This window comes from Chiloscyllium plagiosum, chromosome 37 (assembly GCF_004010195.1).
Source record: "Chiloscyllium plagiosum isolate BGI_BamShark_2017 chromosome 37, ASM401019v2, whole genome shotgun sequence".
Taxonomy (NCBI): domain Eukaryota; kingdom Metazoa; phylum Chordata; class Chondrichthyes; order Orectolobiformes; family Hemiscylliidae; genus Chiloscyllium; species Chiloscyllium plagiosum.
This window is the reverse complement of record NC_057746.1, coordinates 5,829,813-5,850,375: the sequence shown is the minus strand read 5'-3', so window position 1 is coordinate 5,850,375 and position 20,563 is coordinate 5,829,813. Positions and strand designations below refer to the sequence as shown.

Here is a 20,563-nt window from a genome sequence, read left to right as displayed (position 1 = left end):
TTTTCGCCAAGTTATCTTGGAGGAGTTTGAAAAGATAAGCACGACCCAGAGTCCAACACACAGGAAGAACTGATCATTCACAGTGGACAGGATAATAACCAGCTCCCAATTACACCTCATTTTCTCATATTCATAAATAAGCCAGCAACAAAACTCAGCCTGGAAATCAGAGGGAAATGCTTCTAATAAACACACTCAATATCCAACACACAGCTCCAGTCACACAGTTCAGCACAAAGCACCGAGTAAACAGCTCTCTCAGCTGGATCTTCTCACACAGCATAAGGGACATTTCCACCCCTGACTGCCCACAGGATAGTCAGGCTGCCTGAAGATTCGTGTGGATATTATGGGATACAATTTGTATAAAAGCTGCTCCTTCACTCACCATCTCCTCACTTGGTTTTCAGTCCCTATAGGAAGTGAGCCAGCTCTAGAAGAGGAAGAGGAGAGAATGGGCAGAGTGGGTGGGCTCTCTGATTGACGTCTCTCACAGTCAATCCAAATATTTCCGGACCAACGTGAGTTTCCTGAATCTTGGGAAACTGTCAAGTGAAATGGAGGTGACATTGAGCAGCAGATCAGGTGGAGATTTAAACTTGCTTTTGCTCCGTTTGAGTAAAACCTCATTTATGGCAGTTGCTCTCTCAGTTCCCCTGGTAAATATTTGACAGGGATTTCTAGTGTGGGAGTAACACTTTTCATTCTCAAAGGCTTTTACATTAGTAAGGCCTCGAATGTGTTTAACACGAGATTAGAGAAAGAAGGCGCAATGATGTTTGTGTGAGGTTTCCAAAAGCTCAACACAATTTCCTGACCCACAAGGTGCATCTTATATACAAAGTTAGTACAATAAACAGCTAAATGGAAGAGAAGCCATTCAAGTGTGAAGTGTGTGACCGAGCATTCACACAGTCATCAACGCTTGTGAATCACCAACATATTCACACAGGGGAGAAACCATTTACCTGTGAAGTGTGTAACAGAGGATTTACACAGTCATCAGCTCTGGTGAAACACTGGCGCATTCACACGGGTGAGAAACCGTTCACATGTGAGGTATGCCACAAATCATTTTCAGTGTCATCGAATCTCCGCACACACCAACGTATTCATACAGGGGAGAGGCCATTCAAGTGTGTGGTTTGCAATAAAACATTTTTGAAGTCTACAAGCCTCCTGATACACCAGAGGATTCACACAGGGGAAAAACCGTTCAAGTGTACGGAATGTGAAAAATCTTTTACCTGTTCCTCTGATCTCCTGATACACCAGAGGATTCACACAGGGGAGAAGCCCTTCAAGTGTGAGGTGTGCGAGCGAGCCTTCACACAGTCATCGCTGCTGCTAAAGCACCAACGTATCCACACCGGGGAGAAGCCATTCAAGTGTGAGGTGTGTGACCAAGGATTTTTGAAGTCGGGGAACCTCCGTGTGCACCAACGCATGCACACTGGGGAGAAACCTTTCAAGTGTGAGGTGTGTAACAGGGGATTTGCCCAGTCATCAACTTTGGTCAGTCACTGGCGCATTCACACTGGTGAGAAACCATTCACGTGTGATGTATGCGGCAAATCATTCTCAAGGTCATCGAGCTTCCGTGTGCACCAACGCATTCATACTGGGGAGAAGCCGTTTTCATGTGATGTCTGCAACAAATCCTTCTCCAGTTCATCAAAACTCCTGCTGCATCAGAGGATTCACATGTGAGAAACTATTTAAATGTGACTGTGATGAGGTATTCACTCTATCACTGACACTCAGGAATCACCCCCACATGGCATGGATCTAATACTCTGCCCCTGTGCTGGACTCTCCCACCAGAGAAATGCTTTCTCTCTAACTGTTTCTCTCCATCAGCTTGTTTAATCATCTTAAACACCTCCATGAAGATTATCCCTTACTTTTCCACTTTCAAAGGAATGCACATTCTGTCCGTGCGACTAGTTCTCATAATTAAATCATTTTGCCCCAGTTTAGTGTGCAGGTTGTTTAGTGTCTAAACAGAGCTCTGTACAACTTCCACAAGACATATAATGCTTTTGGGAAGGAGAAGTTGTGGATTATTGTTCCTATTTAGGAGGGTCCTGGAGTACTGAGCAAAGGAAAGCAGTACCATTAATATTTGATGTGATCCGGTCAAATCTTGTGATGGAAGGTTAAACCAGTCGTGTACCAAATTTTCGTCCCCTAGACCGTAAAGGAAATTGATCAGGAAGAAACAGAATAAAATGCATGGATATGAGCAATGGTTAAACCAGATTGGAGGCTACAGTAGCATTGTGATCAATGGAGGGCAAACAGTTGCAAATTAGAATGCACTGTCGGACTCACCTGGGAAAGGAACGAAAACTGTCTGGTCTATGAACCCATGGGATCACTCTGTGGAACCATTGGTGGGTTTGTATTATAGAACCAAACTGCAACCTATGTCACTGATGTTTGGTGTCATTGCGGACAATCAGAATTGGGAGCCAGACGAAAGCACAGCGATATTCCAAAAAAATGTGTTTGTTGTATTCTGAGAGTTTCTGTTTGTAAACTGAGCCAGCTTTCAGGAGAGGGTATGGGGTAGACTCAGCTGTCTTTAGTTGGTGATTTATCGACAAATCCTCTTCAGGTGATGTGTGTTTGACTAATACCATGGGTAATGTGTGTACTGTCCTGACTGGGAGGTCTACTGACCCGAGTATGGTGAAGGAGTGGGGGTGAGTTTCCACAAACCATATCTCACTGTAATAACTGTGATATTTTCATCTTATATTATTCCAAGTTTCATTTCATTTTCTGGGAAAGAGCTTGTAGAATTTTCAAATGTTTTGTTATTTTGATTAATTTAAAGTTATTGTTTGATTAATATTAAGTTATTGTTTTTCTGTTGTCTGTTTGATCTCCAGTATGAATGTTTAACCTGTAATTGAACATGCTTTTTAAAATCTAAAACAAACTACATTATCTGGCAGCCTAGTGTGTTTCTATTCACTGAAACATTAAGGATCCTATACGAAGTGACCTTACAAATGATATACTGGTCAGTGTTACTGTAGATGGGATACTTTCTCTGTCAATAGGTTTATCATTGCAAGTTACAGGGAGCAGAACATTATTGAACATTGAAAGAAAAATTATTGTCAAAGCCATCTTCTTAGTGATATAGTCCCAAGGCTGTGTGCGAATGAATTACCCCCTGTAAATTGGCGGCTGGAAAGTTTGATTCCATTTAAAGTGGAAACTAGTTAGAGCTGTAGGTGTCAGCGTTGGCTTTGTGTCTGGGTTTTTCAAGCTGTGGAAGATGGTAAAGTCCCTGTTATCAAGAGAAGTGAGAGTGATGGAGCAAAGCTGGTAGACTGTTAAGAGAGAGGAACAACCTATAGACTAGATATTGATAAAGGATCCCCACATCAAGCAAAAACACAGCTATCCTAAATCTCACTGGCTCAAGTGCAGCCACACTCCAGAGCAACCAGCAGCCATCTGAAAATCTGTGGTATTCCTCAGAGAGATCAAGCTATGGTGTGTTCTCGAACTATTATTTCTGGTGATTCCCAATTTGCCAATGTCTTGCTTCAAACATGACATCCATTGACATTAAGGTCTGAATGACTTTGGCAGGTGAGTCTTGTTCCTAATCCAGGTGTGAGAATGACCCAGATTAACCTGACATTGCAGGGACAGATGAGACAGAGCTTGACTCCGAATGTAATCCACTCTGTACTTTCCCTGTGAGTATTTGCTGAATGGTGTGATTGTAGAAAAGTTATTTCACTCTTATTTCAAATGTGCACAAGCTATTCCTTCAAGCTCATACCCAAATGTCTTTTTTTAAGAATGATAATGGTTTCTGAAATGAGTTCCAATTCCTCAGCACCTTCTGGGTGAAACAAATATGCCTCAGCTTCCTAATCCTACAATTATTGACTTTAAATCTCTGCTCCGTGGTAAATGGTCTCTCTCATCAGGGAAATAAGATTGAAACAATCCCATCGCCTGCCTCTGCCATATTCCCCTCTTTCACGAACCCACCTGGGAAAACTTCCATTAATACTCCCCACTGTCCTAACCCTGAACACTCATCTTTGTATCTTTTTTTCCCTATCTCCCCTCATGATGTCATGTTGTCTATGAGATCCACCCCCTGTTCCTTGACCTGATTCTCACTAAACTGCTGATCATACAACATCCCTCCTGGTCCTCTTGTTCACCAAGATTGTTTATGGTTCCCTCTTTTCAGACATTGTCCCTCTCTCTTTTAAATCTGATTTTCAGACTGGAGGCCTGTGACCAGTCAAGTGCCACAAAGATTGGAGCTGGGTCCACTACTTTTCGTCATTTACATAAATGACTTGGATGTCAGCATAAGAATTTGAAGTTGTAAGTAGTTAGTAAGTTTGCACATGACACCAAAATTGGAGGTGTAGTGGAGAGTGAAGAAGGTTACCTCAGAGTGCAACAGGATCTTGATCAGATGGGCCAATGGGCTGAGGAATGGCAGATAGAGTTTTATTTAGAAATGCAGATGCCAATCTGAGAAAGCAAATCTTAGCAGGACTTATACACATAATGGTAAGATCCTAGGGAGTGTTGCTGAAAAAAAAAGACCTTGGAGTGCACGTTCATAGCTCCTTGAAAATAGAGTTGCAGCTTAGATAGGATCGTGAAGAAGGTGCTTTCCTTTATTGGTCCGAATATTAAGTATAGGAGTTGGAAGGTTATGTTGCGGCTGTACAGGACGTTGGTTAGGCTGCCTTTTGAATATTGCATGCAGTTCTGATGTCCTTCCTATCGGAAGGATGTTGTGAAACATGAAAGGGTTCAGAAAAGATTTACAAGGATGTTGTCAGGGTTGGAGGGTTTGAGCTGTAGAGGGAGGCTGAACAGGCTGGGGCTGTTTTCCCTGGGGCGTCGGAGGCTGAGGGGTGACCTTATAGAGGTTTACAAAATCATGAGGGGCAAGGATAGGGAAATAGACAAAGTCTTTTCCCTAGGGTTAGGGAGTCCAGAACTAGAGGGCATAGTTTAGGGTGAGATGGAAAAGATATAAAAGAGACGTATGGGGCAACGTTTTCACATAGAGGGTGGTATGAGTATAGAAAGGGCTGAGAGGAAGTGGTGGAGGCTTGTACAATTGCAACATTTAAAAGGCATTTGGATGGGTATATGAATAGGAAGGGTTTGGAGGGATATGGGCTGGGTGCTGGCAGATGGGATTAGATTGGGTTGGGATATCTGGTCGGCATGGATGGTTGGATCGAGGCATCTGTTTCCATGCAGTACATCTCTAGGACTCTATGACTTATAGAGGTTTATTAAATCATGAGGGACATGAATAGGGTAAATAGACAAAGTCTTTTCTCTGTGTTGGGGGAGTCCAGAACTGGAGGGCATAGGTTTAGGGTGAGAGGGGAAAGATATAAAAGAGACCTAAGGGGCAACTGTTTCACGCAGAGGGTGGTGCAGTGTACGGGATGAGCTGCCAGAGGATGTGGTGGACGCTGGTACAATTGCAACATTTAAAAGACATCTGGATTGCTTTATGAACAGGAAGGGTTTGGAGGAATATGGGCTGGGTGCTGGCAGGTGGGGCCAGATTGTGTGCGGGACATCTGGTCGACATGGATGACTTGGACCGAAGGGTCTATTTCTGTGCTTTACATCATTATGTATCTATGAGTCTATGACCTTTCTCAAAAAATATTCTGTTCACCCTCAGTGCTTTAATTTCATTCTGTTTCCAACTATCTTTTCTCTTCAAAGTGATGATTTGCAGAAGACATTGATGTTGGCAATTACTGTTCTGAACTGTTGGCAATCACATCCAAGGCTACATATCTCATACACCTACTGTCAGTTTAAAAGCCTCTAAGGATGAAGAACACTATTCCCACACAGGAAACCCATGTCAAACATTTACAAACAGGGAACTGAGACAGCAGTTGCAATCAGTGGGATTTATTCAGATGGGTCAACGGGGCGGCACGGTGGCTCAGTGATTAGCACAACACCAGGGTCCCAGGTTCGATTCCAGCCTTGGGCGACTGTCTATGTGGAATTTGAACATTCTTACCGTGTCTGCATGGGTTTCCTCCGGGTGCTCTGCTTTCCTCCACAGTCCAAAGATGAGCAGGTCAGGTGAATTGGCCATGCTAAATTGCCCATAATGTTAGGTGCATTAGACTGAGAGAAATGGTTCTGAGTGGGTTACTCTTCAGAGGGTCAGTGTGGCCTTGTTGGGCCGAACGGCCCGTTTCCACACTGTAGGGAATCTAATCTAATCTTGACAATGGCGAGATAAAATCTCCACCTCATTTGCAGCTCAAAGTTGTCACCTCCATTTCCCACGGTTTAAGAAATGCATATTGCTCCAGGAATATTTGGATTGGCTGTGAGAGATGTCAATCAGAGAGCCCATCCACTTTTCCCATTATAGCCTTTTCAATTAATTTGGAAATACGTTTTTATTTACATGTACTCACATGAGTACAGTGAAAAGTTTACAAGTAGCCGGTGACCCTGCCATCTTCGATTTAATTGTGCCGAGGTATAGGATCTTCGCTAAAAAGCAGAAGCATAAGGAGAATAAAGTTTAAAAAGTTAAACATTCGAGTACTTCTTACTAAAAAGCGGAAAAACGAAGAAACACAGCTAACACTTCAACAGCATAACCCACAAATGCCGAGGCACGCTGCGCTCGCACTCCGCACTGCGCTCGGCCCCCTCTTCCTCTTCCAGAGCTGGTTCACTTCCTATAGGGACTGAAAACCAAGTGAGGAGATGGTGAGTGAAGGAGCACCTTTTATACAAATTGTATCCCATAATATCCACACCAATCTTCAGGCAGTCTGACTATCCTGTGGGCAGTCAGGGGTGGAAATGTCCCTTATGCTGTGTGAGAAGATCCAGCTGAGAGAGCTGTTTACTCGGTGCTTTGTGCTGAACTGTGTGACTGGAGCTGTGTGTTGGATATTGAGTGTGTTTATTGGAAGCATTTCCCTCTGATTTCCAGGCTGAATGTTGTTGCTGGTCATTCTTGAATTTAGGAAGCTGAGATGTCATCATCTGGGAGATGAAGAATGCCTGAGGATTCTTCTTGATTTTGTCTTGTTGAGTCGTGTGTGTGTGTGTTTGTTCGGAGCTGGTTATTATCCTGTGGACTGGAAATGGTCAGTTTTCTCTGTATGTTGTGATCTGGATGTTTCCTGCTATTTTTAAAATTCTCTTAGACCACCTACCACCCTATCTCTTTAAGTACCTGAGGTAAGAGAACAAAGACTTGCATTTATATAGAGCTTATCATAATCACCAGATGTCCCCAAGCTGTTTACAGGTAATGAGATTTTTGGAAGTGTGGATACTATTACTAGATTAGATTAGATTACCATGTAGGAAACTTGACAGTAAATCAGTGCACAGTAAGATCCCACAACTTCAGTGTTATATTTTTAGGTGATCTTTTTCTAATGGTGTTTTTTGAGAGACTTCTCAGGTTCTGTAGAAACAACTAACATTTTAAAAATGTTTAAAATATACGGTTACCAGCATAGGCCCCAGTTATGCCTATCTCTTTATGGGTTAGGTGGAACATTCTTTGTTCCAATCTAATTCCAGCTCCCAACCACAACTCTTTCTCTGGGAAATCAATGTCAGAATTGGAAGAGTTTATCAATTTTGATTGTAATTGCTATCCTGCTCTCACCTTAACTGGTCCATCTCCGACTCCTCCCTTCCCTTCCACGATATCTCTGTTTCCATTTCTGGGGATAGGCTAGCTGCCAATAACCACTACAAACCAATTGACTCCAACAATTACCTTGACTATATATCCTCACACCCTGCTTCCAGTAAAAACTGTATTCCACTCTCCTAATTCCACTGTCTCCATTGCATCAGTTGTGATGCCAACTTCGACAAGGGGGCCTCTGAAATGTCCACTTTCTTCCTCAGCCAACCATTCTCCAGCACTAGTTGACAGGGCCCTTTGACGGATCTGACAGATCTCCCTCATCCCCTCCCACAGCAGTGATGAGGTCCCCCTTGGCCTCACCTACCATTTGTCCAGCATCCAGATCTGGAGGATTATTATCTGCCATTTCCACCCCTCCAGCAGGATGCCACCACCAGACATACATTCCCTTCTCCTCCCCTGTTATCCCTCCACATCACCCTGATCCACTCCTCCTTCACTCCCATCAAACCCCAGCCCCATACCACCTTCCCCTGTCACTGCAGAAGGTGTAACACCTGCCCGTTTACTTCCTCCCTTCTCACTATCCAACGGCCCAAACTCACCTTCCAGGTGAAGCAGCACTTTACTCAATTTAGTCTACTGTATTCAGTGTTCACAGTGTCATCTCCTCTGTTTTGGACAAATCAAACGTCATCTGTGTGACTGCTTGCAGAACACCTCTGTTCTATCTACAAAAAAAGGAGACCTTGCGTCTTCAACACACAACCTTGTTCCCCAGCCAACATCTGTCTCAAGCTTACTGCATAGAATCATAGAATCTCTACAGTATAGAAACAGGCCTTTCGACCCAACAAGTCCACACTCCGAAGAGTATCCTACCCAAATCCACACCGACACTCCGAAGAGTATCTTACCCAAACCCATTCCCCTACCCTATTACTCTAAATTTACCCGTGATTAATAGACCTATCCTACACATCCCTGAACACAATTGGGCAATTTAGCATGGCCAATTCACCTAACCTACACATCTTTGGACTGTGGGAGGAAACCGGAGCACCTGGAGAAAACCCATGCAGACACGGGGAGAATGTGCAAATTCCATATAGTCACCCAAGGATGGAATCGAACCCGGGTTCCTGGCGCTGTGAGGTAGCAGTGCTAACCTTTGAGCCACTGTGCTGTGCAGTGCTCCAATGAAGCTCAGTGCAAACTGGAAGAACTGGAACACCTTGATTTCTGCTTGGAAAGCTGCAGCCTTCTGGACTCAATATTGCATTTAACAATTTTAGAGTTTAAGGCACCTTCTCCCATGTACTTAACTCAATCCTCACACACTAGGCCTTGTTATCACATGGTCTGCTATTACACACTATCCATGTTAGCCTCTAATTGTTCCCATTAGTAGCTGCTCATTTTCCTAGGCTGATTGTTATCCACTCGCTTGTCTGTTCAATTGTTCTTCTCTCTCTTTGGGCTCTACCACCACCTATCATGTACTTCTTACCACATCACTCCACCCGATCTTCTGCATAAAAACCAGCATTTTCCTCGCTACCATGAGTTCTGAGGAAGGATCAGTGGATCCGAAACATTAACTTTGATTTCTCGCCACAGATGCTGCCAGACTTGCTGAACGTTTCCAGCAATTTCTGTTTTTGTTTAATATTTAAAAGAGATCTTGATTCCTAGTGACCACTGAAAAATCATCGTACTACATGATTTCCCATTCTAGGGCTTTTATTCTAACAAAATAAAACTAAAAGCAACATTGACTAAACATTAAAATAAAACTATGGATGCTGCCGATCTGAAGCAAACAAAAGTAGAGAGATGCTGTCAGACCTGCTGAGTTTCTCCAGCGCTGTGGAGAGAATAACAGTTAACACTTTGAGTCCTATGACCCTTCATCAGAACCGACCTTTGTCTGATGACGAGTTGCTGGACTTGAAATGCTAACATTGAGTAAATATACTTTGCAGCAATTTTTACAGAAAAGAAAACCCTTTTCAATTTCTCACAAAACCAATGTTACAGTTATATTTGAATATTAAGCTTTCTGCAGCATTATAGTCTTTACAGGAACCAGATCAACAACACCCTCAGCTTTCAAAGTTTTCTGTTATGAACATATCTGTCTTAAAAGCAGAAGTAATCCATTTGGCCCTTCAACCCTACCTTGCCATCAATAGGGTCATTGCTGATGTCTATCCACTGATTTGACGATAACCATGGAATGAGGGCTATGCCAGACTGTTAGATTGTAGTAGAATACAGTCTTGCTGCTGATGGCTCAATGCATCTGATGGACACCCAGCTTTGGGTTTTGTCCTCAGTCCACGTCTCTGATAATGAAGAATACGGTGAAGTCCTCATTCATCAGTTGGGAGGGGAGTGGTAATTTTTCTTAAACCTATTTGACCTGAAGGCATGCAACTCCATGCAGCCAATATTGAGTACTTCCCAGTGAATTGCTACATTTCCAGGGATGGTGACAGAGGAATCTGTGATGTTTCCAGAATGATACAATTCAGTGGTGTGAGTTCACAGAGAAATGGTGGCCTGTTTTACGTTTGACCTGAATGACTTTCCATTGTGCTGATCTTGTCTGGGAAGATGGTGTTTGGGTGGAGGAAAGAAAATAGCCACATTATCTGGGCCTGCTCAGTATCCAGTGTACCTCTTGGAAACAGAAGGTGTGTGACAGACAGTTGAGGATAAAGAAAGGAATTACATATGAATCTGCCCCCCGCACCCCCTGCCCCAAGCGTGCGCGGGCGCACACACACACACACACAAAATAGGAGACTGGCTGTGGTACAGTCTAACTGTCTATAACTGATGAGCAAAGGAGGAAAGGGAGTTGGAGAAAATCATGTTTCCTTTTCCTGTTTTACAGAAGGATTGCACTTTACGACACCAGAGAATATAGAGAGGATAGTCACTGCAGATAGATCTTAACCATCACCCAAGGGACAACTGCAAGACTGTGGGAAGACAGTACGTCCCTTCGCAGCATTGCCCAACACAGCGAAGACCAACCATCATCTGAAAATCAGTTGCGTCAGGGGGAGCTTTCGCATATCATCAGATCTGAAACCAGTCAATGCTGTGGAGCCTTCCATCAGAACCAGCTAGCTGTGAGTGATCAGTCAGGGTGAGGCTGGAAAGAAGTATGAGTGAATTCAAAGTGTGGTGAGAGCTTCAATCATTCATGAAGCCTCATGAACCACTGACGTTTCTAATAGGAGAGAGGCAGTTCAAGTGTGATGTGGAGGAAGACTGCACAGTCTCATAAGATTTCCCAACGTACAAGATGCAACTTTTGCATCAACTATAAACTCGAGAAGCAAGATGGAAGAGAAACCATTCAAGTGCAAAGTGTGTGACAAATCGTTCTCACGCTCATCCCACTTCAGCCTTCACCAACGCAGTCACACAGGGGAGAAGCCGTTCATGTGTGAGGTGTGTGACAAAGCATTCTCACATTTTTCAAACCTCCGTGCCCACCAACGCATACACACAGGGGAAAAACCATTCACATGTGAGGTGTGTGACAAATCATTTTCACAGTCATCGATACTCCGTGCTCACCAGCGCATTCACACAGGAGAGAAACTGTACACCTGTGAAGTGTGTGACAAATCCTTCACGCAGTCATCGAACCTCCTGGTCCATCAGGCAGTGCACACAGGGCAGAAACACTTCAAGTGTGATGTTTGCAATAAGGCTTTTGCAACATCCACAAGGCTTCTTACACACCAGAGGATTCACACAGAGGACAAACCCTTCAAATGTGAGAATTGTGAGATATCTTTTGTCCAATTATCAGACCTCCTGACACACCAGAGGATACATACAGGGGAGAAGCCCTTCAAATGCGAAGTTTGTGACCGAGCCTTCACACAGTCATCAACACTCATACAACACCGACGCATTCACACTGGGGAGAAACCATTCAAATGCGAGATTTGTGACAAATCGTTCTCACGTTCATCCCACTTTCACACACACAAACGCATTCACACCGGAGAGAAGCCATTCAGATGCACAGAGTGTGACAAATCATTCTCACGATCCTCTATTCTCCGTGAACACCTTCGCCTCCACACAGGAGAGAAAGCTTTCACATGTGAGGTGTGTAATAAGGGCTTTGCACAGTTATCAGGCCTGTTGAATCACCGGCACATTCACACAGAGAAAAGCTTTACAAATGTGAGGTCTGTGACTGAGTCTTCACCCAGTCATCAATGCTTATGAAACGCTGACACTAACATTGTGAGGAGAAGCTGCTCAGACAGGAGCTGTGAGAGAAAGCCTTCATCAACTTGTTAAAGCCTAGGTCCATCAGAGGACCCACAAAGCCGGTAAATGGTTTAAGTGTAACATTTATGATAATGTTCTCCTGAAGTCTCAGACCCTCCTGGAACAGTAGCAGATTCACATAGAGAATCCTTTTAGATCTGAGGTGGCTAAGTAGGCTTTCACATGGTTCATGTATCTCCCCATCCATGAATTCATAATCACAAGGCAGAAATTGTGTCAGTAAAATGTTTAAATAATTCGCAAAGCTCCTGAAAGATCAGTGAACCTGCACAGCAACAAATCCTTCCCGTGTGATGTGCAAGCATTGTTTCACCACATCCTCCTCCTGTCTCACCAGACACTGTCATCGCTACATAGACTTGAAACAGGGTCACTTGCTTCCATTGCACTGAGAGTTTACTGTGTTGTTTACCCTCCAGTGTTCACACAAGGGAGTGGTCATTCCAAAGTACTGTCTGTCTCAGCAGCGTCTGTCTTGAACCTCTCCCTCCATTGAGCTCATGATTTGAAGTAGGTCAGTTAAACCTTTGACTAGATCATCAAACATCATTAAAAGGAGACAGTATTGTAGAAGCGCCTGTAAAAACTCAGCTTCCTTTCAGTGCAGTGTCAGGTACAAGTCACACACTGACTCTCACTCTGACCAAGAACACAATCAAATACTCAGTGGTTAGAAAGGCTTCAGCTTGGGATCGACCAGCACTGGGGGAGGGCGAGCCATTCCTGGGGTTGTAACAGAGGTAGCTCAATTAGCCTCAGAATCTCTGGTCTATGAAATGGGAGAATCAGCAAGGAATCCCATTCCTCATTAGTAAGCCCAGCTGGGAAGTCAGGGAGAGGGTGGGATATGGCTTGGCTGTGACAGTCCATTGTCTCACAGCATTCACTGCTTGGGTCACCACATGCTGCATGACCACTTGCTTAAAACACTAGAGGCCAGTCAATATCCACAATCTGTACTCCAGATCAGTACCTTGAGGATTGGAGGGAATGTGAGAGGACATTAGATTACATTTACAGAGCAGCTGAAAATAGTAAAACATTCTGAGGTTTATCATATAAATAGGGAAGTCTTGTTAAAATTATATGTCACTAGTCAGATCCCAGCACGAATACAGTGAACAGCTTTGGTGTACTTATATAAGAAAAATATACTAGCATTGGATGCAGTTCAGAGAAGCGTCAGTAGGTTGATTCCAAGGTATTGAGGGATTTCATTATGAGGAGAATTTGAATCAGTTGGGCTTGTATTATTGGTGATTACAAGAATGAAAGGAGATATGTTCAACATATAAGTTTCTTAGGGGTTTGACAGGGTAGATATGGAAAAGTTTCCCCATGTGGGAGTCTCCAGGTATCAAAGGGAAAATCTCAGACTGAGGAATCACCCATTCAAAATAGTGATGAGGAATTTATTTCTCTTGGAGGATAGTGAATCTGTGAATGCTTCTCTGTAAGGGCTGTTGAGGATGAGTTTTGTTAAGTATATTCAAGGCTGGGAAAGACTGACTTTTACCAATAAAGCAATCAAATGTTACGGGAAAAAGGCAGGAAAAATAGATTTGAGGATTGTCAGATCAGCCACCATTTCATTGAATGGCAGAGCAGACTTGAAGGGCCTAATGGGCTACTTCTGCTCCTTCATCTTCTGGTCTTATGATCAAAAGTTTGCTCAAAGAAGTGGAAATGAGGATAGCGTGAAATAAAAAAAGAAAGATAAATACCAGAAGGTTTAAGGAGGGAATATTAAAAGATGGGTGATGGGGAGTGGGTTTTCTCTGTCAACTCGATGAATCATTTTAAGCATCTCAATTAGATTATCCCTTAATGTTCCACATTCAGGCAAATGCAAACTCAGCCTGTGTAACCTGTTATCTAAATTGAACCAGTTTAGGCCCTGGAACGTTCTGGTGAATCTGCAGGCCAATATATCTTTCCTGACATACTGTGTCCAGAACTAAACTCATTTTTCCAGATAGGGTCTAAACAGAGCTCTGTACAGCTGGAACGTAATTTCCACAAGGACAAAATTAGTTTTGTGAAGAGTAGCTGTGATTTACTTATTCTCTTCTGGACTTGAGAAGCGCAGATGTCAAGCAGGAAGGAAAAGAGGAATGTAGTTTTGGGAACAAGGCCATAGGAATTGGATATGAGAGATTTGGTTAACTAACTTGATGGTGACAAAAGATGTACGTGTGTGTGTATATGGACAGGTGTTTCATTATTACCATGGGAATGCATGTGCTGTACTGTCCAGGAGAATGATTGTCCTGGGTATGGTGAAGGAGTAAGGGTGAATCTCGGCAGATCTGAATTCCCTCAGGCCGTTGTAACTCAATGTAATCATGGTGTGATATATTCAACTTACACGCTTCTATGATTCATTTTATGTTCTAGGAAAGATCTTAGTTATTTTCAAACCTTTTGTTATTTGGATTGATTCAAGGTTTAGAATGTGATTACTATCATCTGATGTTTATTATTATTTTGTATACATTTAGAATCGCCAATAAATTTAATTTTTACCTAATTCCCTGATCTGTTAGCTTAGTATCTTTCTATTCACTGAAACACTCACGAACCTACAGCAAGAGTCCTGAACACAATTTATTGGTCGGTGTCACTGTAGTTGGATACATTCTCCATCAATGGGTTTCAAATTTCCAGTTCTGAGGAAGCAGAATGTTGCTGTAAGAGGACAGAACTTTCATTTATATATCAACTTTCACAAACATCAGAAGCCAGAAAATATTTGACAACCAAAGTAGTGTTCTTTGAAGTATAGTCCACCTCCAGATAAATTCTTTCATGGATATAGATTAGTGTTGTTATCAGGGTCACATGAGGAATTTCTGAGGCTTTTGGCTTTCTGAACAAACAGCACCTTTCACCCCGACCTCCATTGATTGAAAGCAACCACATTGCAAAATGCGTAAACAAATTGTCGACACCTCTTTTAACAGGACTGTCCACTATTTAGATTCTGATCTTCCCCCTGTTAGACAATGGTGCAGAACAAGTGTGTGGCATAATCAATGTTCTTTACTGAGTCTCTGTTCATACGTATTTGTATGTGGAGCTAATATAAGTAAACTCATATAGTGACAATTGGCTTTCCTGTAGATAAAGTGAGGGCTGCAGATGCTGGAGATCAGAGCTGAAAATGTGTTGCTGGAAAAGCGCAGCAGGTCAGGCAGCATCCAAGGAACAGGAGAATCGACGTTTCGGGCATAAGCCCTTCTTCCTGTAGATAAGCATCTGTCCTCAGGTAGTGAAGTGAATGAGACCTTTCCATGACATCAGTGTTAACCAGATCCCCCAATGATCACACTGACCCCCTCAAGTTCCTAATGTTTATTTGTAAGGAGATTTCAGTTTTCTGTAAGAATAATCAGCTGGTTATGGTAGGGGATTTCAACTTTCCAAACATAAGCAGGGAGTGCCATTGAGTTAAGGGCTTAGATGGAGAGGAATTTGTTAAGTGTGTATGAGAACATTTTCTGATTCAGTATGTGGATGTACCTACTTAAGAAGGTGCAAAGCTTGACCTACTCTTGGGAAATAAGGCAGGGCAGGTGACTGAGGTGTCAGTGGGGGAGCACTTTGGGGCAAGTAACCATAATGCTTTAGTTTTAAAATGGTGATGGTAAATGATAGACCGGATCTAAAAGTTGAAGTTCAAAGTTGGAGGAAGGCCAATTTTGATGGTGTTAGGCAAGAACTTTCAAAACTTCAGTCCTGATGAAGGGCTTTTGTCCGAAACATTGATTTTCCTCCTCCTTGGATGCTGCCTGACCTGCTGTGTTTCCAGCACCACTCTAATCTAGACTCTGATTTCCAGTATCTGCAGTCTTTTGCCAAAGAACTTTCAAAAGCTGATTGGGGCAGATGTTCGCAGGTAATGGGATGGCTGGAAAATGGGAAGCCTTCAAAAATGAGAGTCCAAAGTCAGTATATTCCTGTTAGGGTGAAAGGAAAGGCTGGTAGGTGTAGGGAATGGTGGATGACTAGAGAAATTGAAGTTTTGGTTAAGAAAAAGAAGGAAGCATATTTCAGACAGAGACACCAGAGATCGAATGTATCCTTAGAAGAGTAAAAAGGCAGTAGGAGTATACTTAAGAGGGAAATCAAGTGGGCAAAAAGGGAACATGAGATAGCTTTGGCAAATAGGTTTAAGGAGATCCAAAGGTATTTTATAAATGGATTAAGGACAAAAGGTTAACTAGGGATAGAGAAGGACCCCTCAAAGATCAGCAAGGCAGCCGATGTATGGAGCCACAGGAGATGGGGGAGATACTAAATGACTTTTTTGCATCAGTGTTTACTGTGGAGAAGCACATGGAAGATAGAGAATGTGGGGAAATAGATGGTGATATCTTGAGAAATATCTATAATTACAAGGAGAAGGTGCTGGATGTCTTGAAATGCATAAAAGTGGATAAATCCCCATGACTTGATCAGGTGTACCCAAGAACTCTGTGGGAAGCTAGGGAAGTGATTGTTGAGCCCCGTGCTGAGATATTTGTGTCATCGATAGTCACCGGTGAGGTGCTAAAAGACTGATGGTTGGCTAACGTGGTGCCACTATTTAAGAAAAGTGATAATAAAAAGCCAAGGAACAATAGACCTGTGAGCCTGACATTGTTGGTGGGTAATTTGTTGGAGGGAATCCTGAGGGACACGATTTACATGTAATTGGAAAGGCAAGGACTAATTAGGGATAGTTAGCATGGCCTTGTGCATGGAAAATCATGTCTTACAAATGTTAATTGAGTTTCCTGAAGAAGGGCATGTGCCCGAAACGTCGAATCTTCTGTTCCCTAGATGCTGCCTGACCTGCTGTGCTGTTCCAGCAATAAAGTTTCAGCTTTGATCTCCAGCGTCTGCAGACCTCACTTTCTCCTTTTTGAAGAAGTAACAAAGAGGATTGATGAGGGCAGAGTGGTGAATGTGATCTATATGAACTTCAGTAAGGCTTCCGACAAGTTTCCTCATGGTAGCTTGGTTAGCAAAGTTAAATTGGGTGGCACGGTGGTTAGCACTGTTGCCTCACAGCACCAGGGACCCAGGTTCAATTCCCGCCTCAGGCTGTCTGTGTGGAGTTTGCACATTCTCCTCGTGTCTGCGTGGGTTTACCCCAGGTGCTCCAGTTTCCTCCCACAGCCCAAAAATGTGCAGGTTAGGTGAATTGGCCATGCTAAATTGCCCATAGTATTAGGTGAAGGGGTAAATGTAGGGGAATGGGTCTGGGTGGGTTGTTCTTCGGAGGGTTGGTGGGAACTTGTTGGGCCGACGGGCCTGTTTCCACACTGTAAGTAATCTAATCTAATCTAACTTAATCTAATCTCATGAAATACAGGGAGAACCAACCATTTGGATACAGAACTGGCTCAAAGGTAGAAGATGGAGGGTGGTGGTGGAGCATTATTTTTCAGACTGGAGGCCTGTGGCCAGTAGTGTGCCACAAGGATTGGTGCTGGGTCCTCTGCTTCATCATTTATATAATTGATTTGGATGTGAACGTAGGAGATATAGTTAGTAAGTTTGCAGATGACACCAAAATTGGAGGTGTAGTGGACAGCAAAGAAGGTCACCTCGGAGTATAGTGGGATCTTGATCAGGCGGGCCAATGGGCCAAGGAGTGGCAGTTGGAGTTTAAATTTGATAAATGTGAGGTGCTATATTTTGGAAAAGCAATTCATAGCAGGACTTGTACACATAATAGTAAGCTCCTGGGGGCTGTTGCTGAACAAAAGGACCTTGGAGTGCAGGTTCGTAATTCCTTGAAAGTAGAGTCGCAGGTAGGTAGGATAGTGAAAAAGGCATTTAGTATGTTTTCCTCTATTAGTCAGACCATTGAGTATAGGAGTTGGGAGGTCATATTGTGGCTGGACAGGACATTGTGGTGGACAGGAGCTAGAGACAGGTGCCAGGGAGGTGGAGCTCCCACTCTCTCCTCTGAGCTTGCGTACACGTCTTGTTTTGGCTTGCATGTGCCTACCCTTTCTCCCGTAAGGGTGATGCTCCGTCTGACCCGTTGGTACCGGGGTGTCTTGCTTTTGGGTCAGATGAAAGGCTGAATTTCAAAAGAGTTGAACCCAGTGCCAGGATGACATCCGGGTGATGGTGGTGTCGGGCTGGGGAACCTCGGGCGCCAGTTGGCCGGTGAACAGTTTTGGGTTTGGTAACCTGGTTGATCCTGCCAGTAGCATATGCTTGTCTCAAAGATTAAGCTATGCATGTCTAAGTACTCACAGCTGGTACAATGAAACTGCGAATGGCTCATTAAATCAGTTATGGTTCCTTTGATCGCTTCAAACACTACTTGGATAACTATGGTAATTCTAGAGCTAATATATGCAAACGAGCGGTGACCCATGCGGGGATGCATGCATTTATCAGACCAAAACCAATCCGGGCTCACCGGCAGCTTTGGTGACTCTAGATAACCTCGGGCAGATCGCAAGTCCTTGTGACGGTGATAACGTTGGTTGGGCGACTTTTGGAATATTACGTATAATTCTGGTTTCCTTCCTATCGGTAGGATGTTGTGAAACTTGAAAAGATTTAGAAAAGACTTATAAGGATGTTGCCAGGGTTGGAGAGTTTGAGCTTTAGGGAGAGGCAGAATAGGCTGGGGCTGTTTTCCCTGGAGCATCGGAGGCTGAGGGGTGACCTTATAGAGGTTTATAAAATCATGAGGGGCATAGATAGAGTAAATAGACAAGGTCTTTTCCCTGGAATGGGGGAGTCCAGAACTAGAGGGCATAGGTTTAGGGTGAGAGGGGAAAAATTTAAAAGGGACCTAAGGAGCAACTTTTTCACACAGAGGATGGTTCATGCATGGAATGAACTGCCAGAGGAAGTGGTGGAGACTGGTACAATTACAACAGTCAAAAGGTATCTGGATGGGTATATGAATTTGAAGGGTTTCGAGGGATATGGGCCAAGTGCTGGCAAATGGGACTCGATTAGGTTAGGATATCTGGTCGGCATGGATGAGTAGGTCCGGAGGGTCACTTCTATTGCTGGACATCTCTATGACTCTGTGATTCTAATTACATCACCTGGGATAGTTGCCAAGCAGTTGTATTTATTTGTGCTCTTGTCTATCTTACAGCTTTCTCTTACCTTAAGACAGTCTTTTGAACTTTAATTAGGAAAACACAGCTTCAACACTTACTATCCAAAACCTTCTAAAAAGTAAACAATTTTAGCTCTCGTCTTGTGAGGTACAGTTAACAAGTCCTTGCAGGTGTTTGTAGCAGAAAACAACATCCTTTTGATGCGTGACCACAAAGCAATGATCACACATTTTAGATTTCTTCAGTTACTGTTGTCTTCCTCTCATCAACCACCCTTTCCTCCATTCCCCATATAGGGATGGTCAAAACTTGTCCCTAGTTGAGTATCTAAGTACCAAAGCCACAACAAAATTATAATAAAAATTAGCATAAATTGTTAACATTAAGCATTCATAGATCCAACTGCTACTAAGACAGAGGTATTTAAAATTTAAGTGTCACAGAATTATCCATTGCATTGATCGTAAGGCTAATCAGATCACAACTTATCACTCTTCACTAAAAATCTTTTGTTTTCAACATTTGCTTCAGTAAAACGTGTTAAATTGATAACAACTGCAAGAGCATAGCTTCAGGCAGAGTTTTCAGTAGTTTATGTCTGTTTTACTGTCATAATCTGGCTAAAATTGATCATAATTGGAATTTTAAATGTCAGTTACATTAAGTGTAAATTTAATTTTTGAGATATTTAGCACGGGTTTATTGAATGTCAATCAGGCAGCCACCAGGTAGCAACCTAGAAATGAGCACAGCACAGAAGGGAATAGAAGTAGAATTTTAGAATCCCTACAATGTGGAAAGAGGCCATTTGGCCCATCAAGTCCACACTGACTCTCTGAAGAACATCCCACACAGCCTCAACCCCAAACTGTAACCCTATATTTACCATGGCTTAATCCACCTAACCTGCACATCACCAGACAATACAGGCAATTTACCAAAATCCACCTAACTTGCTGATCTTTAGACTGTGGGACGAAACCAGATCACCCAGAGGATACCCGCACAGACACAGGAAGAACGTGCAAACTCCACAGAAATAGTCACCCAAGGCTCATATCGAACCTGGGTTCCTGGCATTGTGAGGCAGCAGTGCTAACCACTGTGCTGCCAAGTGGCGAATTTCTGCTGATTCTGTCTGTTTGAGGGGGCTCTCGAAATTACACTCCAGGTTTTTGGGTGTTCAGGCACCAAGAATCAGTCATATTCATACAGCAGTCTATAAGCTGTAGCCATTCAGAAAATTACAAGCCTACAGATAACAGTTTAGTTGTGAAATGTAAACAAAAGACATAGCTTAAAATGGTTTAATGTTGTCATTATTATGACAATATTGCAATCTTTTTTAAAAGTTTATAATAGAATTCAAAATGGTGAACTTTGCCCATTTGCCTCCATTGTATTTGTAATGCTGGAGGATGACATAATAAGAGTATTCAGGAGGAAAAAGAGGTAGGAAACAGGATCA

General features: G+C 43.0%; 1 protein-coding gene across 1 annotated transcript in view; it reads left to right on the top strand.

Moving 5' to 3' along the window:
* Nucleotides 1-474: 474 nt before the first annotated feature.
* Nucleotides 475-20,563, top strand: part of LOC122541206 (zinc finger protein 729-like) — a 62,585-nt gene continuing 42,496 nt past the window's right edge. Inside the window, exons 1-3 of the mRNA XM_043677831.1 lie at nt 475-1,706; nt 10,954-11,936; nt 20,448-20,547. Coding sequence (XP_043533766.1) covers nt 865-1,706; nt 10,954-11,936; nt 20,448-20,547 — 1,925 coding nt within the window. The 5' untranslated portion in view covers nt 475-864. The remainder of the gene's footprint in view (nt 1,707-10,953; nt 11,937-20,447; nt 20,548-20,563) is intronic.